The sequence below is a fragment of the Pseudorca crassidens genome, chromosome 2, assembly GCF_039906515.1.
Source record: "Pseudorca crassidens isolate mPseCra1 chromosome 2, mPseCra1.hap1, whole genome shotgun sequence".
NCBI classification, from domain to species: Eukaryota; Metazoa; Chordata; class Mammalia; order Artiodactyla; family Delphinidae; genus Pseudorca; species Pseudorca crassidens.
This window is the reverse complement of record NC_090297.1, coordinates 26700352-26724893: the sequence shown is the minus strand read 5'-3', so window position 1 is coordinate 26724893 and position 24542 is coordinate 26700352. Positions and strand designations below refer to the sequence as shown.

The window sequence follows — 24542 nt, the reverse complement described above, 5'->3', positions numbered from 1 at the left end:
TTGCCCCTGGGAATGGCATCCACGGGGCACTGACCTCCTTCCTCACCCCCTCCCCCAGTGAACACGAGAACCTGAACAAGGGGCTTGGGAAGACTCTGACTCACCTCCTTCTCCGGATGCCCTGAGCCATCTTCCCAGACCTGCCCTCAGATGGGCTGCACTGGGTCCTAGAGGCCCGTCTCCTGATCCCTGCCCATTGGTGGGGCACCCGGGAGAAGAGCTGGAATTGTTCTCACGGTGCTGGGACCATTCCTGTTCTCTTAGGGATGTTGAATCAGAGGCGCTTTTTCCCCCGCCTCACCGTGATTAGCTAGGCTTGAATAATGCATGTTTCCCTATGAATACCCTCTGTTTGATAATGGGCCCACGTTAGTGTTCATTGGAAATTTTCCTGCTGGATACACATGGAGAGTAATGCACGTTTATAAAAGGGGTTTGGATGCGCGAGGGAAGTGGTGACTCCGTGGAAGTAACTGAATTTTGTCAGGCATTCAGCTTCGACAGCAGCTTGCTGGGGGACCAACCTTCGGGGAGCTTTTTTTTTTTTTTTTTTTTTTGCGGTACGCGGGCCTCTCACTGTTGTGGTCTCTCCCGTTGCGGAGCACAGGCTCCGGACGCGCAGGCTCAGTGGCCATGGCTCACGGGCCCAGCCGCTCCGCGGCATGTGGGATCTTCCCAGATCGGGACACGAACCCGCGTCCCCTGCATCGGCAGGCGGATTCTCAACCACTGTGCCACCAGGGAAGCCCTGGGGAGCTTTTTGATATAGGCAGAGCAGGGATGGACAGGGGATGGGGGAATACTCGGACTTGGTTCCCTTTGCACATCTGATCACTGTGGGCTTTAGTTCTGGGGTTGACATGTTATCTCAAGTGCAGAGTGAATATCTTGAGTCTCCAGGGGCTGAGCTGGGGAGGGGACAGATGCTGAAGAAGGTTGACCATGCCCTTGGGATAACTTTGGGGACAGGTCACAAGAGAAAATGCTGAGGTCCCACCAAGAGCACAGCTGCCTCCTGGCTGTGTGACCTACAATAAGTCACTTAAACCATCGTAAACCCCAATTTTCTTATCGATCAAGTAGGTATAATAACTACCGGTCAAGGTTGTTGAACATATATAAGGACCAAATGAAATGAGTATTGAGGACCCGCTATGAACCAGGCACTATTCTAGGCATTGAGGACAGAGCAGTGAACAAAACAGACAAAAATTTCTGTCTTCGTGGAGCTTACGTTGCAACGTAGGATGACAAAAATCACTAAGAAAATTATATGCATACGAGAGAGTTAGGGATAAAGTGGGTAGGGGTTAGGGAGAGCTGGGGTTGGAGGTATAGTTTTAAGTGGAGTGGTCAGAGAAGGCCTGCCGTAGGAAGTGATGTCCTCACAAAGGCTTCAAGGAGAAAAGGGAGCAAGTAATGAAGATATCTGGGAAAGAGCCTTCTAGGGAACTGGCAGGCTGAAGTGGGCATGCCTGGTGTATTGTTGGAACATGAGGGAGGCCCATGTGGCTGGAGAAGAGTGACTGGGGTCGAAGATGGAGTCAGAGAGATCACAGAGAGGGCCAATTGGTCTGGGCAGGCCCTTTTAAAGACTTTGGCTTTTACTATAGGAGAGTTGGGTTGCCCCTGAAGAGTTTTGAGGAGAGATGTAATTTGGTCTGACTTGTGTTTTAACAAGATCCTTCTGGATCTCGTGTTGAGAACAGATTAGATGGGGGCAAGTGTGGAAGATGGAAGGCCATGGCAACAAAGGGAGAAGTCTTGGAGATTTGGACCAGAGATACAGATGTAGAAACTGCATTGGGGATAAACTTGGGAGGGTTTACTGATAGATCGTGTGTGGGTGTGAGAGAAAGAAAGGGGTCAGTGATGCTGATTTAAGTAAAGAACGTGTAAGGCCCTCAGCCCGGGGCTTGGCACGTAGGAAGTGCTGGTCACAGTTGTTACCGCTGCTGGTTCCAGTAAGAGTGGGGCTGAGCCACCCGGCAGGGGGTTCTGGGGTTGGACAGATAAACCAAGCCGTATAACCAGGGACAGGATGAAGCCCTTGGCAACCAGCAGAATGCTTTGGAGCACAGGGGTACTCAGACCCAAAGGAGGTTGATGGATTCAGAGGAATAGCCTTTGGAATCGTGGAGTTCTGGCTCTGGGGCCCTTTGTATGGTATTTGGCCAAGTCCTGATGAGCTATGGACTGGACTTAGTGTTGGGATCAAAACCCAGTTCAATCCATCAGACCATCCCCCAGTGACCTCCCAGACTCGACTGCCCCTGCTCACAGGAGGTCAGCTGGTGTGGGCTGGGCTCGGCTAGGATGGTGGGCTCTGCTCCTCATGTTCTCATCCTCCCAGGACCAGCCATGTCTTCTCCCAAAGATGGCAGAGATTCAAGTGGGCAAGCCTAATCTGGCAGGCGCTTTTCAAGGCTTTGGACATGTCAAGGCCTCCATAGTGACCAAACCCAAAGTCAAGGGGTGAGGAAATATACTCCACCTCTTTAACCGGAAGGACTACAGTCACATTTCATTGCAACAGCTGTGGTTACAGCGAGGGTGACAACTCGGGGCCCTAATGCAATGCGACACACCTGGCCAGGGCTGGTCCAGAAATTGGCCAGAACTGGATCGGGAGGAGAGCAGAGCTGCAGAGGGTGGGCCGCGGGGCCTCGCATGTGGACACTCACTACCAGTTTGCAGGGAGATCACCCCAGAGAGCCAGCCTTGATAGCAGCTCTTTCTCCGTGTTTGAGACCCTGTTGCACTTGAGCGCTACCCTTAGTATATCCCTGCCCAGAGGGGCTTCTGGCTTTGACTCACCACGGAATGTCCCAAGCTAAGAGAGGGATCATTCTAGAGGGACCCATCCCCAGTCCCATATGACAACTAAGCCTGATTTTCCTTTCACCTCTTCTCTAGTCAAGAAGCAAATTGAGTTGAAGTCTCGAGGCGTGAAGCTGATGCCCAGCAAAGATAACAGCCAGAAGACGTCTGTGTGTAAGTGTCCGCCCCGCCAGGCCTCTCGCTCGAGGCCAGAACCGCTGGCGCTGTGACCGCGGGGAAGCCAGATGATGCTGTGCTGATGTCCCTTCAGCCCGGCTTCCCTCCGCCCGGGTCTGCGCACGCACACACTAACCTGGTGCCCAGTGAGCAGCCCCGGGGCCTGCCCTCTGTCTTCTCGTGTTCCTCCTCCCATTCCCCTCCTGCCTCTTCTTTCTCCCTCACTTCCCATTCTAACTGCAGTCCAGGGAGTCATTACTGCTACATTTCTTTCTTTATTTTTCCTTTTGAATCACTTCCACCTGCTAAGACAATCCTTTTTCTGGCTCGTCTAGGAGTCAGTAAACTCCAGCTGGGATTTTGGAGGCTTCAAGTCCCTGATTCCAACTCCCAAGGCAAGATTGGGGGAAGGGGAGAGAGGGGAATGCCTAGAACCTTCCACCAGGGTCCATGGACCTGGCTGGGCAAAGCGTGGACTAGAAGCGGTGGGGATCCTTCTTCTTGAGCTGATAGCGGAGTGCCGGGGGCTCCCTGCTTGGACATGGGGCAGATTCTGTCCATGGAAACGTGTTCCTGCCACTGATGTTTGAAAGATCAAAAGGAGAATGTCCAATGCTGGGCAGTTGTCTGGAATGTCACTCCAGAAGCACCTGATCAGAGCCTGTGCTAAGGGGCTTTTGAGCTAGAGCATAGGAAGGATTTCCCAAAGGTTCTGGGCCACTCCAGGAGGCTGGACTTGAAAGCAGAGCAGATTTTTCCAAGAAACACTCCGTTTTCATTCTGGAGGTGGCGGCAGGGAGTCTCCCTTGGTCCCCCAAACACCTGGCCTTCTGGTCTACCTTCTGCCTCCCTTTGCCCTCTGCTTCTCACGCCCTTCTCTGTCTCCTTCCACTCGTCCTCCCTCTTTCCACTTTCCTCTCCTTCCTCCTCCCTCACCCTATCTGCTTCCCCCTCTTTTTCTCTCTGTCTCTGCTCCCTGCTGACCCTCTCCTTTCCTCTTTCACCTCCATGTGCTCCCTTCTGCTGAGGTGCTGGAAGTAATTGCTGGAGAGAGGCCATGGGTGGGTCCACAGCTCCATGCCTGGGTGGCAGGGAGCAGCGCGGGGAGAGGCAGTTTAGTCCCAAGGCCGTGACGAAACTGAGCCTGGCTGTGGGTTTTCTCTGGTCTTTCAAGTCCTCCAATTGGAGACAGGTACCACTCCTTGCCTCTGGGGACCATTGTCTGGTCACCCTGCCACAAGTGGCCTGGATGGCAGAGGGCAGCCAGAAGGCCCTGCTTCTGTGCTTGACTAGGGAGCCAAAGGAAGGAGCAGAGGGTTAGGTCAGGAGTCTGCAGGGAAGGCTCAAGACATGGCCCGGGCCCTCCCGGGCTCTTCCTTTCTGCAGCCACAGGAAACCAGAGGAGCCGAGGCAGGCACGATTCAACTTCAGAGTTTGCCCTGGGGCCACAGGCAAACGTTAAGGAAACTGCTCTGACTTGGGAGAGCACGTTTCTTTCCCAGTTGTGTCCTTAGGTAACTGTGTTACCCCAGGCCCTAACACCTCGGTTTCCCCATCTGTAGAATGGGGATGCAAAACCTTATCCTCCCTTTCTCCTTTGGATCTGAGATGGGCCTTCTTGACCTAGGACTTCAGGAGGTCCTTGAACTCGCTAGAAAATCACATGTGATGTTGTGGGTGCATTTTGGGGTGGAAGGGAAGGGTCTATGGTTTTCATTAGTTCTCAGAGGTACCAAAAACTCCCTCAGAAAGATGAAGAAACCCTATTTTAATAAAAAAAAATTCAAAACCTCTTTGAAAAAATATACATTTCTCTACAACAAGGTACTGGTCTCCTTTCTGAGATTCCTTCAGGGAGGAATGGGTGTGTGACTCAAGCTGCCTCGGGGGCAGGTCACCGAATGTCTACAGGGGTCTGGCCTACTGTGTTCTGCCCAGATTCCCTGTGGACAGATGTCCTGAACTTCAGGGGAGCAGTGGGCCACACTTACATCTCCTGGATCCTACTTGCTGCCTTTACCAGTCTGTGGGCACCATCGGCCCCCCGCCATTGGTTCTGACCACCCATGTGTCTGTGGTGCCCTTCGCTTTGGGTAGAAAGCATTGTCTTTCTGAGTGTGTGGCGGCTTCTTCCTCACCATAGGGACCGGGGCAAGGATCACCTTCCAGTCTCTTCCCTCTGCAGCCACGAGCAAATTCATGCTACGAGCACAAGCGGCTGGTCTTGAACAGGCAGGGGAGGCTGGAACTCAGGAAAGAAAGGGAAAAGCCTTCTGCCTCTGTAACTCCGACAGTAAACTGTTCACTGGGATTTGAGTTTGCTTGTTTCCGGGAAGCCTTGAAGGCTCATACGGGGATGCCGTCACCTGTTCGGTCCTCCCGGGAAGAGAGGGCACTGGGGGGGTATGAGCTGCTCACCGCTGGGCTTGCAACTTCCTGGATGGCGCCTGGGCCTCATTTCGGGCTGGCTGATTAAAGGGGACGCAGCAAGGTTTGCCATACATGTCAGGGGCTGTGGTTCGGTGGGTGGGCTTCACCACGGCCTCAGCTCTCCCGTCCAGCCACATCCTCATTGGTCAGCCTTCCTCTATGCTACGCTGAGCAGTGTCAGCTCTGAACGAGAGGGCGAGAGAAGGAGGCAAGAATCCGCTGTGCATTCTTAACACGCTGCAAGGTGGTGTGTGGTTCCCATGTGGTGGTCAGCAGGGCCTTTGGATGGGGGTGGTCGGTGCACAGGGTTGAGTAGGCAGGGCCTAAAGAAGGTGGGCGCTTAGCTCAGAAACCCTCAGTAGGGATGGATCACGGTGAGGCTGGCTTGCCAACAGATGGACCCGCAGGTACAGCTCAGGGGTCCTCTCTCCCTCCTGCCCCTGGGGATCCTGGAAGCCCCAGTTTTCTCTTTCCTCCCCGCTGCTCGCAAAACACCGAGGCCCCAGGAGGCAGGGGCTTGCTCTGCTTTTGGAGATGGTGCTTCTGTCTTATTAGCCGAGCCTGAAGGGTCCTGGACTGGGGGAATGTTGACGTAGCTTAGTTGAGGATGTGAAAGTTTCAGAAATAGAGGTTTGGCAAGGAAGGGGATGGGAGTAGGGGACGAGCGTCCACAGTGGGAGCGACTGGCTTGAGCCTGGCACTGTGGAATGTTGGAGAAAAGGAGGCTGCCCAAGAGGCCTTGTACTCGTCACCACACAACCAAGAGGGTAACCGGTCTCTGGCTTGAGCGCTCAGTCTGTCCAAATGCCCAGGTTCCCTTGGCCAGCCACACCCGGGGCTCCCTGGAGATTTGGACAGGTTTCTAACAGTAGGAATGAGCTTCAAACTCAGGTCTGAAATGAGACTAACTGAGTCAAAAATGGGATTCCCCACTGCTGCACTTCCATCAACTCACTGCATCCTCACAGGTCCCTGGGCCGGGAAGTCCCCTGCCCCCTCTTCCCATGCCCTGCTCTTCCACAAGCCCTGATGACTCTTTCTTTGCCACATCCATTCCCGTCACTTCATGTCTGTCCCCACTACCAGGCTCTTGTTGTCCTCTACCTGAATGAACACAAAACTTTCTAACTCATTTCACAGTAACTGGCCTCCCTCTGAGCAATCCAGATCTTACAGTGCCCTTCCCCACTCAGGACTCTTCCCATCATCTTTAGGATCAGACTTGAGACCCTTCAAAGTCTGACCTCTGACACTTCACCTTCACTCCTCCATGTCACTCATACCCTCCCTCCTGTTCTGGCACACCGGACAACTTACAGTTCGGTTTCCGTGTCTCCACCTTGCTCCCCGGCCCCATCTGTCTGCCTGAAATGCCATTTCTCTGTTATCATGTATCTAAATCCCACTATCTCAGTAGATCCATGTCAAATGCTGCCTCCTCCAGGCAGCCTTCCATGCTTCTCTCAGCAATATGAGATGGGTCCTCTCTCTGAACCTCCCTGTAGCTGTATCTTTCATCACCTCCCCGTTGTGGTTCTGTAGTTTCTTTCCATAGTTCATGTAACTCCTTGAGGACAGTGGAGTGGTCATATCTTATACCTGACATTGGCATTTCCCACTGTATCCAAATAGGGTCTTGTATACAGTAGGTGTTCAGTTAATGCCTGTTGTGTGTCATGTGCAGGAATGAGTGGGTGAGTGAGTGAGTGATGGAGCACATTGCTCATATTGTGGGCATTGACTGGGTGGGAGGGAAATGGGCCAACTCAGGGAACGTTGCTCCAGACTCCCCGTCATCCCTCGTCTAGAGGTGGTTGTTGGGACTGTGGGGTTGGTGAGGGCTTGAGTGGGACTCTGGCTCCTGGTCGTTGCCAAGGCCAGGACTCCAGAGGTGCAAGGGAGTTCTAGCCTCACAGCATCTCAAGAACAATAAACTGCAGGGGCCGAAGGGTTTCCACCTTCTCCACTGGAGACGGGAGAAAACTGACTTTGTGTGTATCCGCCGCCCTTTGACCAAGCTTCTCCTTTAACCTAGAGGACTGTGCACGTGGCTTTTAAAAACAGGACTCTGGTGTTGGCGAACATGAGGGCATCACAGCACCTGCCAGAACTACCGCAGGCGCTACCTCGGTGCCCTCGGCCAGCGGCATGGGCGGGGGATGCTCTGGTTACCGCTTACTCTGCATTGAGAACTGTCCGGTGGGAAGAGGTTTCTCAGCAGAAATATCCGTGTTTGAGCTCAAGTCCCTGCTTTGAACTTCAGACTGCAGCTTTCTCTTACATTCTTTACCGTTTCTGACCACACATCCACCTTTTATTTAACTTTCTTTGAGTCATGTCTCCATTGGGGGCTGAGGTTGGGGGGCTCATCCCATCTAGAGCCGCCATCAGCAGATTGGAAGGGTGGGGAGGTCACCGGGGGCTGTGGACTGTCCCCCTCTGGCCGCTGGTGCGGGATAAGGGAACGAACGGGATGGCTGTTGGTTTGGGGTGCCTCTGAGCCCACACGCTCTTGATGAATTTCACTTGGACTTTGCTCCCAAAGGAATTTGTCAAAAGCAGCTCCCCCTCTGCACACTCGGGAAACCCGAGCCCAGTAGACCCCAGCAACCCCACAGGCCCCAGCAGAGCAGGGCCTCTTTCTGTCTCTGCGTCCACCTCCCACTCTGCGACACGGCCCCGACTGGTTTCTTCCTGTGATTATCCATCTCTGTCTGTGCTGTTTTTTGCCTTGTAGTAACTCAGGTTGGTGTGTCCCAAGGGCATAATATGTGTCCCGACCCTGGCATACCTGAAAGGGGCAAGAGACTAGGCTCAGACTTCAGGTAAGACCTGTTCGGGAATGTTCTATTACAAGAAGGGTGCGATGGCCTGGTTGGGGGGAAGACAGGGACTGGCCTTCCCGGAGGTAGAGTGGAGAGGACCGTGTGGGCACAGAATCGCTTCCTGCAGAAGAGCTTTGGCCTTTGACGTTCTCTCTTGGTCCAGTCCTGGGACTAGTACCCACACCTTAAGGGGGAAGGGAGGGCTGTAGACTGCCAGTGTCACCCAGCAGACCTATACCCAGGGTACAAAGGGCTGCCATCATCAGGAATGACGTGCCAGCAGGCAGCTCACCCCTCCGATAGTCTAGGACACCCTAGGGCCCCGAGACAGTGCATTTTGTAAAGTTTCTGACTTTCCTAATCGAGGCATCTTCTCATAATCCTCCACTTTCATGCAAGTTTATGGGTATCATCCACCCACTCTTAGCTGTCCCAATTGTCCTAATACTTATCTCAGAGGATTGCTGTTTCGCACACAAAGTCACCTTTTAACTCAATCCTAAAACCATTAAACGGTCCAAAAAAGAAGATGAAGAGCAGGTGTTCCTTCCAATGGAGGTTTTAAGTGATAAACGGTGGAGCGGAGATTAAGGGCCAGAGGAGAAATAAAGTTCGGCATGGTGCTTCTTTGTGGACCTATGAAGGACTCAGGGGGGACCTGGCAGGCCCGGGGTGGAGCTCACAGATACGCCTTGTCTCCCAGGTTAGGATCCAGCGTCCAGTTCACCTGCAACGAGGGCTATGACCTGCAAGGGTCCAAGCGGATCACCTGTATGAAAGTCAGCGACATGTTTGCAGCCTGGAGTGACCACAGGCCGGTCTGCCGAGGTGAGGGTGCCCCTGGAAAGGGAGGCTGGCCAGCAAGCTGGGCTGGGCATGGAGGACGGAGCCCAGCTCCTGATGCCTGAGTCCAGGCTCTCATCCAGACTGGCTCACCTCATTCTCGCTGCTCCCCACACCTCAGATTCTGCATCCATTTACTAATGAACCCAACACGTTTATTTAGCACCTCCTCTGTATCCAGGCCTATCCAGGAGCAGGAGATAGCAGAGATAACAGATAACAGAGATGGGGAAGAGAGGCACGGTCCCTGCCCTGCCTGCACCTGACAGTCTAGTCAGGGAGTCACACGTGAGCAGGTTTCTGGCCCACTGCACCAAGATATTACAGCTGCACCTAGATGGGAAGGGTGGGAAGGGAAGTCACTTTGTATCATGTCACCTTGAATCCTTCCATTATAGCACACAGACATCCCAAACCCTCCATCTCAATGCCCTTGTGTCTTTCCACATACTCAGCAATAAACAGACCTGTCACTTCTGAAAGAATGCTCTGAGCTATGCAGGAGTAACAGGGACCATGACCTCAAAAGGCCTCTCTGTGGGATTCCTCTAACCTCACACCTGGACGTCTTATGCTCGGGGGCCCTGCCATCCCAGGTTTCACAAGAACCAAGGCTGGGCTGGCCAAGTCCCCATCCCCCAAATAATCTTAAAATATGAGACCTGTGTGTATTTTTTCTTTGGGACAGGACAGCAGCTGCTTCTACGGTAGAGAAGCCCCTGGCCTCATCTCGCAGGGCACCACTAGACAGCTTTTCCTGTCCTACACTGCATTCATCTCTCTTTTTCCATTGTTTGCACACATGACCGGGACTCCAGAGTTCTTGGTACAAAAGTAAGGAATCACTCTAGAGTTTGTAAACAAAGACAGCAGTTGCCCTTTTGAGTGACCCTTTGGAAGAGAAAGTGTGCTGCCCACTAAAGTTACATTCCAGATCCTTCCAGTTTAAGAAGGAGATTCTTTGTCTCTCTCCAGGCACATGCATCAAGATGAAATTCATGCAGAGTAAGATGCGTCCAGGGTGAATAACTTAGATCACTGCTGCACTGAGGAAGGGGCAAGTTGCAGCTGAGACCCACTCCCTTTTTTTACCGTGTTGATAAGCACTCTGGAAGAGGGTCATGAAAATCTCTCTCAAATAAGCCTTAGGTTAATTCATTCTCACTCAACTTTGAGGTGGCCACGATCCACAATTAATAATGTGCTTTGCATCCCCACTGATTTTAGTTATATTATTTCAAAGATTCCACTTAACTAATATTTGTCTAAAAAATCAAACAAAAGGGCTTCCCTGGTGGTGCAGTGGTTGAGAGTCCGCCTGCCGATGCAGGGGACATGGGTTCGTGCCCCGGTCCGGGAAGATCCCACATGCTGCGGAGCGGCTGGGCCCGTGAGCCATGGCCGCTGAGCCTGCGCATCCGGAGCCCGTGCTCCGCAACGGGAGAGGCCACAACAGTGAGAGGCCCGCGTACCGCAAAAAAAAAAAAACAAAAAAAATCAAATGAAAGAAGAATTCTTGGGTATTACTCTCAGCTTTGCCACCAGCTGGCCATGGGTAATTTGGCAAAGCCCCTATCTTCCCTGGGCTTATTTTCTTACTGGTAAATGTAGGTCATGGCTCCTACCCTACCCATCTTGTGTTAATGTGAGGGTCAAATGGAGTTGTAGATATGGAAACACTTTATGAATTGGGAAGTGCTGGACAAGAAAGCAAACATCCTTGTGCTAGAATATAAGCTCTACAGGGCAAGGACGTCTGTTTCGTTCACTGCCTTGAATAGGGCCAGGCACATAGTAGGTGCTCAATGGCATGTGTTGAACGGAAGATTTAATAAGTGAATAATTGAATAGCACAACACTCCATTTCTGGGGAACCAAGGCACCAGCTGAGTAGACAGGCACAGAATTATCAAGTCTGAGGAGCAAGGCTCCCGTTGCCTGTCTGTCATTTCAAAATTCCTTTTGAGGAGCCAGAACAAGGATGCCTTCAGGAGGTGGTGGGATCTGATCTCTCCGCAAGACCTTTTCATTGGAGGCAGGTTGTTCTCTTAGTAATGGTGGTTGTTTACATGAATAAGCCCAGGGTGGGGAAGGGCTGGTGTTTCAGAAGAAAGTTCACAGTCAAGTGATGTGCTCGTCTTTTTCTCCAGACACGTTGTGTGCCCCAGCCAAGTCCCTCCAATGACTTTGACCCACTGGACTCTGCATTCTCTGCCACACTATTGACTAAGCATCGGGCCGAGCTTTTTCACATCCATTTTCATCCCATCCTCTGCCCCTGGGAAGTGGAGGGGAAATCACGGAAAACATAGCCAGACAGAATTGAGTACAAATCCAAGCATTACCACTTTTTAGCCGGGTGTCTTTTCACCTCTGTGAATCTCTTTTCTTTTGATAAAAGGCAGTGATTATAGAGCATTGCTTTATGACATTACTGCGAGAACTAGAGGAGACAGTGGACATGAAAGGCCTCACTTAGAAGTGACCCCAGCGTATCTGTGAGGCTCGTGTGCAGCGTGTTTAGGTTAAACTAAACAACTAAGGCCTGTCAGGATATAGCTTCCCCGCGCCTCAGAGCGCACCCTCAGCCTCTAGTGGCCCCAGATCTTTTAGAAGCCCGTTTCCTCACTGTCCTGTCCAGTCCTGTTGCAATCACACACCTTGGGAGGCCCACAGACTTTGATCTAGAGACCGACTCTACCTCCTGCTGGCTTGCTGGCCCTGGGCGGCTTCCTTCCTCTTTTTCAGCCACAGGGCCCTCATTTGTGAACTGGGAAAACAAAACCTCCAGTGCCTAGTGACTGCCAAATTGAAACAAGCCATTTTATAGAAAGTGACCAGCGCTAGCTGTGGTTGAGAGGGGGCTCTAGGGCAGGTTCACCTTCCTGCCACTCTCTCCCTCTTTTTTTCTCTCCCAAGGTCATTGTGAGGGAGGAAGAGAAAAACAAAGTTTGCTGGGTTTGGACTTGGATGATCTGTCCTTCACTTCCCTGAAGGCCAAGGGCTGAGTTAGATATTAAATTCAAGGGGGGGGGGGGTGGTTCTTTAATTTTGGCAGTTTTGAAAGTTTTCCTTTTAAAATCTCTTATTTTTAATTAGTCAGAATTACTATTCTAATTGTGATTTTTTAACAGAGAGTTTAAATGAAACCCACTTTAAAAATAGAAAGGGACACAACTCTTTGAATTCCACGATAGCTCCCCTAATAAGCAGGTTACCAAAAGATCACAGTCTGAGAAGGATTCACCGCCACACACAGTGGTATTATTTTTCCTCTAATGCCTTTAAAATATGATTTGATTTTAAACATTCATTTTCCACACAATTAATTCTACCAAAACATGGGACCCGGCAAATGATAGGTTTTCAACAAATGTTTGAGGACAACCTGAGTGAATCAGTGATTGAAATGAATGAACAATTGGGGGACGTGCCCTCATTAGGGAATTTGAAATTAGATATTCACAGGCCTTTTCTTTCTTCCCTTCCCACCAGAAGAAACAAGCTTCTCATTTAACTACTAGAAAATTTTGATTTTGGAATTGAGGACAACATGAAACATTGTTATCCTGATAAACTAATTCTATTCAGGCCCAGATACAGGCAGTATAATATAGGGCTTGTCAAACTTAGTTCACATAGGGAGCCCAATATTTTTAAAAAAAGCGTTTGCAGAGGCCCCATAAATAAAATAGATGCCGTGGAGCTTCTCTCAATGAAGTAGGGGCGGGGGATTTGGAGTTGCCCCCTTCTCACCACTTCCAGCAGCCGCGAAGCCACCTCCAGGGAAGCCCTGAGGTTCTGGGGAACACGGTTTGTAAACCACTGATGGAGTGAACAGGACCAAATTGACAACCAGGAGATCTGGTTTCCTGTGACCACAAATTGGTGTTGACAGAGGATAGAGATGGAGTACCAGCCCCAGATGAAATACAGTTACTGAGTCACAGAGCAGATCATCAACAGAAAGTCGTACATTATTTTTCTTCCTAGAATAAGAGCTTTTGTGGTAAATAGAACACCAGACTCAGGACCCAGAGACCTAAGTTCAACTTCCAACCTTGCTAGTAACATACCATATGGCACAGGGCAAGTTACTGAAATGCTCTGAATCTTCTCGCTCATTCTCCTAAGGTGGGAGTGAAATGTGGGAAATATTGCACAAAAAAGTTTAATTTAATGCCGTGAAAATTACAGGTGGCTGTCTTCCGTCCTGGGTCAGCTTCCTGGGCCTCCCCCTTAAACACTAATGTTGTTCAGAGTTCTGTCTTCATCTCCCTCCCCTCCTCTTTTCTCCACCCCCTCCCCCCTCCCCCCATCCCTCCCCCATGCTACCCCCGCCTTCCTCTCCTCTGCTCTGTAGTTATTCTCCCCTGGGTGATGTACTGACTTCACTAGAATACATGCCCCATTGCTCCCTGAGCCCCTTACCTACACGTATGTACTAATGATAAAACTCCCATTTATTAAGCTATTTATACTTATATAAAGCAGTACAGTAACATTTTTTATAATTTCTTTACAAGGAAAGAGACAACATCCATGTTTTATGTTTAGCTAAAGCTTGGAGTGGTCCGCCAACTTGCCCAAAGGCCCAAAGCTAATCTTTTGAACTGGGATTCCACCGCAGTCCAAAGGCTCTGTCCTACTTCTACTTGAAAATTGCACCTGGACACCAATTTGGAGTAAATACACTAGATGGAACCTCATAGAACAGCCTCTCCTCCCCCTTGCCCCCACTTTTTGGTAACATTTATTTTGATCTAATTGTGAACTCACAGAAAATTGGCGGGAACTGTGCAAAGTATTATATGTTCTTTGCCCAGATTTAAACAACTACTTTTAGGGAGTTAATGGATAAGCTGGATCAGTCGCAGAGGTAGGAGAAGAGCCAGAGGCATCATGGAAGCCAGTGAATGTGAGTTTCACAGAGAGAGAAGGGTCAGACACTTTAGAGGGTCAGACACTTTAGAGGGTCTGACACTTTAGAGAGGTCGAGTACAACAAAGAGTGGAGAGCAGCCCCTGGGGTTAAGTGGCTCAACTAAGGGGTGGATGTTTGAAATTGCCCCTGTAAGGAACTGTCAAGGAAATGGAGCAAAGACAAGAGAGAGGACTGACTTGGGCCAAAGCTTCCATTACAATGGCAAAGCACAAGTCTGTAGTGATGCCATGGTTCTCCTGGCAGCTCCCGGGCACCCAGGATTAGGAATAGAGATGGTTAATCAAAGGCAGATAGGAGAGTGTCACAGGAGCTGCTGGTGAGGGTCTTGAGGTCCAGACTAGGTAGTGAGAGAAGAAGGGTCAGGAGGGGATGGAGAGATGGCGAGAAATGAGGGAGCCAGGGGTCTGGAGAGACCTAGGGTTTAGGACAGCAGGTGGTGCATGGAGACCAAAGTCACTCTGCTGGATGCGTAGGCAGCGGGGAAAGGAGCGGGGTGATGGAGTTTAAGATCTCACAGATGGACTCTCCTGGGTCCCAGAACAACGGGCCCTGGGTGTGGCCACAGACATGGTTGACCTTGGGCAGGGGCACCTGATCTCAGGAGGAGGCGCTGACCTCTGAAAGGTGAAGGAGCCATCCCTCTGTTGGAAGCGAAAGGAAGAAGATGGGCACATAAGCAGACGGGATTGCAGACTTGGGGGGTGAGAGAGAGGGCACGCCTGCCAAATGTCCTCTGTTCCACCCACAAAGACTGAAGCAAGGTCATCACCTGAGAGCAAGGGGAGGCAAGGGGAAAGGTGAGAGGTCCGAGGGACGTGCAGGAGGCGTGAAAGGGTCTTTGAGCAGAGTGGGAGAGTGAGCTTAATAGGGCTAAATGGCAGAGTTGCTGGACAATATCCAGGACTTTCTGAGGTGGGTGATCATGAATTTATAGTGACACCAATCTTCCTACTCATGGGATTTTTCTCCAGCAAAGCTCTACTGCATGGGGGCAGGGCTAGAGAATGTAGGTGGAGAATTCATCCACAATTGATGTCTTTCGGGCAATCATTTAAAGGAAAAAGAAGCGAGGGACTTAGGTGAATTTGCAAGAAAATGATCATAATGGTGGACCATGGGGTCTAAGTTGGGTAAGGATGGACGAGAAGACAGGGAGCTGATGGTGGAGAGAAAGTTGGTGTCAGTGGAGTGAGATACAGATGAAGGTCAGAGAAGACTTCCTCCGGGGGGTTAGCAGTTGTTTGTGGAACAAAACACTGGCGGGGAGGAGAAAGCTCTCCACTGCAGAGTGCTGCGGACCCAGGAGGGGAAGATGGGCTTCACTCACGGCAGGAGTTGGAGGAGGCAGTTCTGAAAGACGATGCAGCTACAAGTCAGAGTTTGTTTGCCTTAGAATTGGTGGTCAGGAGGTGGTTCTAGAGAGAGAACTGTGGAAAAGAAAGGATGAGGAGGGAGGTCAGTAGTAGAAGAAGTGAGGGAAGCCAGCATGGAGCAGGGTGGGAATAAGATGTGGGGAGAAGATAGAAGACCAGAGGCACTTGCACCTGGAGCAGTTCCCTTTTTGGTACCGAGTTGTTTTGATGCCAGAACTGGCTGTGGGTCTAAATGATATCTCCCTAAAGTCTCCTGGAATACTGCCCCTGTTATATGGTGTAGTGATGTTCAGAGGAAGAATGGGACTTTGCAGCAGAGCTTGGGCATGGAAGGTCCTGGAAAAGCCTCCTGAAAGCTATCCAGCAAGGCATTTGATGGGAAAAGGCAGCTAGAGAAACATAAATATGTGTTTATTCATTTATTCAGTCACTGTCTGAGCATCAGCCATCTCGCCAGCCCTTGTGGGTCACAGCGACGAGCTATCCATCTGTTGGTGGGATCCCAGCTGCCGGCTGCTCAGGGAGAAGTCTGTCTGTCTGCAGACCCCCTGACCTTATCCAGACAGCAGAGGAAAAAAGGAGCTGTTGCTCCATTCTGAACCTATTTTTAGGTGCTCCGTGCTAACTAGCTGCAGATTGTAATATTTTAATTAAACCCCTCTAAGCCCTTAAAATGGTAAATGCCTTTTTGACCTGTTCTCTCTAATTTATCTTCAGCACATTTCAACAAACTGCAAATACCATCTAATTTTTGGAAACAAGTGCAGGATAAATTAAGTCTGAAGCTGAGGGCTTTTGGCAGCAAAACCTGTCTCCCGAACAGGTGTAAAGGTCGTGCTGGTAGACATTTCTCAGGATCCCCCGCAGGCCTAGCAGGCGGAATCCACAGGTCCTCCTTGCAAAGGTGGCTGGGATCAGGGTTTCGGTTTTGACGACCTTATTCTAATTTGTTTAGTGATGTTGTCAGTCTCCAGTGTGGTCATGGGGAAAAAAAATCCTATAAAGAAACTTCAGGAAAGGTAGAATAAAGATCCCTGGCCTTGAGAAATCTTGGGGATAGTGAGATGGAATGAACATAATATCAGAGTCTGACAGTCCCAGCCCCCACTTTGTTAAATATTGACGATGTCCCGGATCCTGGTGAGCCTTCATATCCAAGCTCTCATAGAATTTCATCCTCACCGTGCCTCGGTGGGGCAATATCACTAGTCCCATTTTACAGATGAAGTAGAATCAGAGAGGTTTTCTAACTTACCAGACTTAAACACACAGCAAGTGGACTTCAAACCCAGAATGCCAAGCTGGTAAACCCCACAGCCTGCTCTCTCCTCCCCATGCAGTGCCGCCTTCAGGCCCAGTTGTATCAAGTGGAATCAGTGATTGTCAGTGTTTCTCAGCACAGAATTACAGGAGCAATCAGATGCACGGGAGGGGAGTGCGGGAGAGGGTTCCCCTAGGGCTTTGTTCAAACTTGATTCAACATTTGAGGTCAGGATGAGAAGATCCTTCAGGTGCAGGACTTGGGAGAGCCAGCAGTTCTAACCCCGGGTCTCTTGCACGTAACCCCTGACAACACTCGCTCCACTCAGTTGTAACTGTTTTTCACATCTGTTCCCTCCACTTGCTGGTGGCCCTTCAGAGAAGAAGGATTGTGTCTTAGACACTTTTCTCTCCCCACACTCTGCCTGGCCTGTTAATAGGCTCTCAGTATATGTGGGAATGAATGAGCACAGGAATGAGTGTGTGAAATGAGAAGAGATTAATTATGTTCAGAGCTGGGGAGCCTGCTTCCCCAGGCCTGCTAGGAAGGGTTTCCTGGGAAAGGTTTATCACAGCCCTGTCCACACGCGGAGAGGAGTTCTAGGATATTTTGTCCCATCAGAGGAAACCAGGTTTGACACCACTTTCATTTTATATACTTAGGCTCACTATTTCTTTACCGTTAGGCACTTTGCCTACAATTAAGACAAATTGCCATGTGGGCAGCAACGGAACAGACTCGTAGAACCTTTATTAAAATAGCTGAGCGCTAACATTGAAGAATGAAGTGGTTGGAACTAAAGAACACGTTTTTAAAGAAGGCAAACACCTAGATACAATGTAGTACCTTAACTGGTATCAATCACTACTTAATCTAATTAGTTTAGAAGCTATTTTAAAGAGCTTAATTAGATTAAGTTGTGATTGATAACACTTTATATCTACTTGAGGAGAGCACTTCTAATTTACCTTGAATCTTTATGCTTCTAGTCAAAAGCCTATTTCAGGCACGTGCTAAGTGTGGGGAAGTACTTTATTGTCCCTGAGATCACTCTAGGTGCCTGGCACCGGGCTGAGCCAGAGGCCCCGGCAGAGCCCTTGGGCTCAGACATTCTGATACCTAGGGGGGTGGCCTTGACAAGGACCCCCTGAGATTCTACTTCAGGAGGCCTGAGAGCAAATGGGGGAATGCAGAAAAGTCAGCAGAGCAGGAGGAGAGCAGTTTAGCAGGCCCATAGGGGCATGGGGTCCACCTAGCTTGAGGTCAAGGTGTGTAGTAGCCCACCCCCTCTTGGTAGACATGTGCTGCTCGGTAACAGTGGAGTCAGGGTAGGGGGCTTGCTTAGCCTGACGGTGGAAGTTCATCGTTGCCTAGAGAGCAGCGGGTCAAGGCATGTGGGGCCTACTCCTCCCCCAGTGTTTGGGGAACTGTGACTTCCTTTGAGCCCGCTAAGAACCATGGGGGAAGGAAACAGGAAGTAGGAAGTTATATCTGGGGTGGGATGTACAAACTTCAGTGTCTTCTGGGCTGGGAGTGGGAGGTGGGGATGGGAACTCATCCTAACCTAAACTAAAATGCTTCTCTTCCATCTCCTCTCTGCAGCCCGTATGTGTGATGCCCACCTTCGAGGCCCCTCAGGCATCATCACCTCCCCTAATTTCCCCATTCAGTATGACAACAACGCACACTGTGTGTGGATCATCACAGCACTCAACCCCGCCAAGGTAAGGCTCTTGGGGAGGATGGGGAGTGTCCTGTGGGCAGGACTGGATTGGGGACAGTTGTTCTACCAGGGATGTCAAACCCAGAACTTGGTTGTGGTAGATTCTCTGCAGACAATTATGAACAATTGTTTTTACTAAATACCAAGTAGATAAAAAGCATACTTGTAAAATAGAAGATATAAAGAACATCAATACAACAAACACCTGTGTAGCCATCTCCCCACTCAAGAAAAAAAAAAAACACACACACACACACACACAGATATCTTAGTGATGTGTGTCCCTCACTAACCTCATTCCGTTCCCTATCCCTCGGGTCACCATTACCTCGACTGTGTGCTTTATTTTTCCTCTGCTCTTCTTTATAGTTAGCACATAAGTATGTATCCATAAAAATATTTAGTTTGCCAGCATTTGAACTTCATATAAATGTAATCATGTTGTATATAGTGTTAATCAAGTTCACTCAAAATTATGTCCTTAAGATTTATCTGTGTTGTCGTGTATCATTTTGCACTGCTATATACATCTTTTCACATCTTTATTTCCGAGTTAGTGCTTTTTTTCCTGTGAAGTGCCCTTTGTTCTCTAATAAATTTTATAAGTATCTTGCCAAGATCCACAAAATGACCTGTTGCAATCTTTATTTTAATTATACCAAAACTACAGGTAAATTGGAGAACTGATATCTTTATGAGACCAAGTCTTCCAGTCCATTAATATGCTATATCTATATTTACTTAGGGCTTCTTTAAGGGCTTTCAGTAAACTTGTGTCATTTTTCCATTGTAAATCTTGTACAATTCTTAATATATTTATTCCTAGATATATTTGATGTTCTTTTATAAATCATATCTTTTAAGATTTTATTTTCTACCTTTTTCTTGCGTGGTGGTTAGAAATGCAATTAATTTTTATACTTTGATTTTTGTATATAGCAGCTATTCCATAATAATTTATCTGTGAATTCTTTGGAGTTTTATACATAAGACAGTTATCATCTGCAAGGAATGATGGTTTTGTTTCTTCCTTTTCAATCTTATACCTTTTCTTCAACCTTTTTCTTGCTCCAATGTTCTGCCTAGAATCTCTAGTGTAATGCCAAACCATTGTGATGATGGTAGGCACTTTTGCCATGGTTCAGTGTTAAACACAATGTTTTACTTCCTCACCATTAAGTATGATGTTTGCTGAAGTCTTTTTCTTAAATTTATAGTTCCTTTCTAGTCCTAGTTTGCTAAGAGCTTTTATTGTGAATGAATGTTGACTTTTATTAAGTATCTTTCTATATCTATTGATATAATCATATGATTTTCTCCTTTATTATCCTGTGTGGTGAATTCCACTGGTTGATTTTTCTGATGTTAGACCAACCTTGTATTCCTGAGATAAACCCAGCCTGGTCATTTAGTATTATCATTTTTAAACATGCCTATATTTGATTTACTAACATTTTGCATAGTGAATTTGCTTCTATTTTGTTATGTATTATATATATAACAAAATAGAATATATTATACACACACACACACACACACACACACACACATACATACATACATACACATGCATACACACACACGCCTGCCAGATCTCTGTGTCAAAATATTTTTAACCTCATAAAATGATTTGGAGTTTTTCCTCTTTCTATCCTACCTTTGTTTTTGGTGTTCTACAATTTCACTGTCATATGTCTAGTTGTGGATATTTTCGTATTCATCCTATTTAATATCATTAAGCTTCTTGAATCTATGGATTGCATCTTTCATCAGTTTGGGAAAATTTTTAGCCACTGTCATTTTGACTGTTGTCTCTCCTTTATTCTCTCTCTTTTCTGCTTCTGGAAGTCTGACAAGGCAGACTTCTATCGTTTTCTCTCATTCTGTTCAATAATTCTCTGTTCCGTTATGTCTAACTCTGTTGAAGTCATTCACTGGAGATTTATTTTAATTTCAAATATCATTATTTTTAGTTTATGAAGTCCTATTTAGTTTTTTTTTCAGGTGCTTTTTGAGCTAATTTTATAATCTCTTGCTCCTTACATACATTTAAGTTATTTAAATAAGTTAAACACATTTATTTTATATTCTGTGTCTATGAATCTCAGTATATGAAATCTTCACAAGTTTCGCTCTGTTGCCTGTTGTTTCTCACCTGTTGCCCCCAGAACCATGTTTCTTTCTTTGTTTTGTAATTTTTGACTGTGTGGTTAGAATCGTAAACTTTGTCTGTGGGAATTCCTTGAGACCTGGGTAGAAGCTGGTGTGTTTGCTTCTGCTCAGTGCCTGGGGGCATTACCAGCCAGAAACCACTTCAGACTAAATTCTCAGTATGAAGGTTTCAAACCACCCAAGTAATCTGAAGGCTGAAAACCCATGTGAAGACAGATTTAGCATGATGGAATCTCAGGGGAAGTTTTCTGTTTGCTGTTCACTCAGTGTCAAGGTCTGAGATAAACAATCAGCCTCGAGATTACCCAGAGGGTAGCAGTGCTGTATGAGAAGGAAGGTAGGCTTATTTCTAGCTCATCCTCACACTAAAGGTGCAGCCTTAACTAGCTCAGCTTTGTTCAGGGGTGTCATCGAGAGTCCCTAACTTTGGTGGACACTGACCTTTGTCTACTTCTCCCTCTTCTCCACAAGGCCCTGAAAACCAAAGCTCTACTTCACCAGTTTTTAAAAATGCACCCAAGGCCAAAGCCAGCTTCATGCTCTGAATCACATTTTGTATCTCTACACTGACTGGGTTTTAGACTCTGAGAATTCTTACTATACTAGTCTTCTCAGGCTTCCATAACAAAATATAATAGACTGTGTGGCTTTAACAAGGGACAATTGTTTTCTCACAGTTATAGAGGCTAGAAGTCTGTGATCAAGATGCCAGCAGATTTGGTTTCTGGTGAGGGTTCTTCCCAGCTCATAGACAGCCTCCTTCTCACTGTGTCCTCACATGGCCTTTCCTCTGTGCACATTCAGAGAGAAACTTTCTGGTATCTCCTCCCTTCTTTTGAGGACACCAAACCCATTGGATTAAGGCCCCACCCTTATTACTTCATTTAACCCTAATCACCTTCCTAAAGGCCCCATCTCCAAATACCATCACATTGAGGGTTTGGATTTCAACATATGAATTTTAGGGGGATATAATTCAGTTCATAACACTTACTAACTTGTAAAAAGCTTTTTTTTTTTCTTTTTAAATTTTACTCAACATTTTAAAATTGTTTGCTCAAGAGTGCCTAGGACCGTAATACTTGGAACACTGGAAACAGATTTCCTCTGCAAGGCATTTTACAAAGAAAGATTCATATTTTATCAAACCATTTGATGATGAACCTAGTCAATGGAGAAGGATGTTTCAGCCACATGAGGGTGGAAATGGAGGCTAAACCAGAAGAAGGACCTACTACCATGAAGTTGTTAAGTTGCTGACTAGAGGACTCTTTCTCGGGCATTGTTAAAAATGCTTATCTCTGTTTGCTTTTGAATCTGAAGGTGGGGTACAGGAGGAAGTGTAGGTAAGGCGTGAGAATTTTCTGAGAAACAATTTGATTTGCCCGCAGAAGGCCTAGCCTTTGCTGGTGTGTGGAGGTCAATGGCCCCATATTGGTCACTACCCCACATGCCCTGCAGGAGGTCACTCCAACCTGGGTTCCTGAAGCCAGCCCCTCCCTCAGAGTCAAGTTGTTCAGAAGCGTGTTCTTAGCAGCTTCATGGGTTCTTACCGGGCTTCAGGTAGTGCTAGGGGAGCCCAGAAAGGCTGAAGGGAGTTCCTCACTGACACCACCCAGGAAGACAGCCAGAGAGCATACAATGCCGAAAGGAGGGTGTAAGAGTAGAAACTCGAAGTCTTAGACTGAAGACTCGGAGCTGTCTTCCTGCCAATAGCAGGGAAAATGCATAGTGTTTTCCTACCCCTGTTCAGTGGCCCACAGGAGAGATACAAGTGTGTCCAAGGACTGCTTGTCTGGTCACTTTAGGAACATCTCCTTCAGCAAAAATCACAGCCTCTCCAAGTTTACAATAATTTTTATGAGATGAGCATTTATTCGTTCGTTGACCATGATATGATCTCTGCCCTGCACAGGAGCGCTCACATAGGAGAGAAGTCACGTAAGTAAATGTAAAGCTAGAGTTTGGATAAGTGCTAATGGAGATGAGTCTAGAGTGCGATGGGAAAATCTAAGAAGGAGCCACTACCTGGAAGGTCAGGGAACTTTTCTCAGAGGAGGTGACATTTGAACAGGGTCTTGAAGGATAAGTAGGCTTAGAAATCAGTATTTCAGAGTGGATACATGTGCAGAGGCACCAAGGTTTGGAACAGTCTCTTAGAACTGAAAATAATTCAACATGCTTATATCAAGATGAGGCTGGAAAGTTCAGCAAGATTTAGATCATGGTGAACACACATGCTTGGTAGAAAGGCTTGAGTTTTATCCTGAAACGGATTTTTAAGGGTAGAAGTGTTAGGCTGTTGGTAATAACAATAATAGCTATCTCTTATTGTATGCCTGTCATGTGCCAAGAACTGAGCTAGGCCTTCTGTGTAAATGAATTTCTTTCATTCTCTTCATAGCATAATTAAGTAGGTTTTAAAAAGACCTATTTGATGGATGAAAAAACTGAATCGTGGACAGGTTGAAGGTTAAGAAACTTACTCATAGCACATAACCGGGAAGTAAGTGGCGGCACTGAGATTTAAACCCAGTCTTCCTGGGTCTGTTGCCCACAGCAGCTATGCTGTGCTGCTGGATGGAACAAGGTCTCAGAATAGATGGGAGGGGTTGGGACTGGTAGCACTGGGATCAGCCTTGGGAAGGATGAGGGCCATTCTTTCTTCTGAACCAGAGCAATAGGAGGAAGGTCTGAAGTTTTGAAAGATTACTCTGACATCAGTAGAGCTATTAGAGAGGGAAACTGGGGAGAGTGAGACCAGTTAGGAAGCTGAAGCAGTTACCCAAGTAAGAAATCTGGGGTCATCAGCCAAGGCTTTGGAAACATGAAGAGGAGAGGCAGATTTAAGAGGAGTTTAGGGAATGGGATGGGACTTGATGGCTGATTGGGCGTGAGATGGAGGGAGAAGGAAAGGTCTCATTCAACGTTGTGTCCCAAGCGACCACCATAGTGCCTGGTATATAGTAGACACTCAGTAAACATTTATTCAATGAACAAATAGATGATGACTCAGTGTTTTCTGACGTGGACCAATCGGTGGCTTTAAAAGGAAATACAAGAAGAGGAACAAGCTTGGCAGCAGTCAAGAGGGAAGCATGTGCATTTGAAGTGTCTGCATTTCATCCAATGCCATTTGGATGCACTGGTTGGAGACTGGATAAATCTGGGTTCAAGAGAGAGATTTGGGGGTCATTTCGTCAACACACAGTTGGGAACAGAAGCGTAAGGAATGGATAACCCTTCTTGGAGAGAGCAAAGAGAATGAAAAGACATAGAATGGATCTGGGAACACAGTCCTTACAGATGAAGGAGATCCAGTGAAAGAAACAGAGGAGGAGCAGTCAACGTGGTAGGAGGGAAATCAAGCTCCAAAAGCAGGAAGAGTTTCCAACCAGGATGTGTCTAATAATGGCAGTGCTGAGAAGCGTCTTGTTGGAAAAGGACTGGAAAGAGACTGTCGGCTTTGGTCTTGGAAGAAGACCTTGCACTGGAGCTTTGGGGGGGCAGAAACAGCAGTGGGATGGGGAGTGAATGGATGGGGACGGGGGGATGCTCAAGAGGCCAGACATGTAGACAGCCTTTTTGACTTCATTGTGAAGTGAGGGAAGGAGAAAGGGCACATGAGGGAGGTCGGGTGGACAGAAAGCTTTGGGCTACTTAGGGTGTTTGTTTAGGATATTGGGATTTTGAGCCCGTTTGTAGGCTGTGGGCAGAACAAGCACAGAGAAAGAGAATGAAGGTGTAGGAGAAAGGATGGTGAGTGAAGGATCTGGAGCGAGTGAGAGGCAAATTGGACTGAGACTGCAGGAGCTCCTTTTACAATGAGCAGGTGAAGAAAATTGCTGTCATGAGAAGGAGGTGAGAGTTTTGCCCGCAGGAGTGCAGAGTAGGTCTCCTTATAATCATGGAATGATTACACATCCCTAGTACCTGTATGTGTGTGGGCATGAGGACCCTTCCTGCCATTTCAT

The 24542-nt window shown here is 48.0% G+C and overlaps 1 protein-coding gene across 3 annotated transcripts in view; it reads left to right on the top strand.

Moving 5' to 3' along the window:
- CSMD2 (CUB and Sushi multiple domains 2) overlaps nucleotides 1–24542 on the top strand; it is a 668701-nt gene that overhangs the window by 328928 nt on the left and 315231 nt on the right. For 2 of the 3 annotated variants that reach the window (XM_067725392.1, XM_067725391.1), the window contains exons 7-10: nucleotides 2917–2994; nucleotides 8165–8252; nucleotides 8956–9080; nucleotides 18276–18397. In XM_067725392.1, the coding sequence (XP_067581493.1) occupies nucleotides 2917–2994; nucleotides 8165–8252; nucleotides 8956–9080; nucleotides 18276–18397 (413 nt within the window). The remainder of the gene's footprint in view (nucleotides 1–2916; nucleotides 2995–8164; nucleotides 8253–8955; nucleotides 9081–18275; nucleotides 18398–24542) is intronic. The other variant, XM_067725393.1, reaches the window with a different exon arrangement.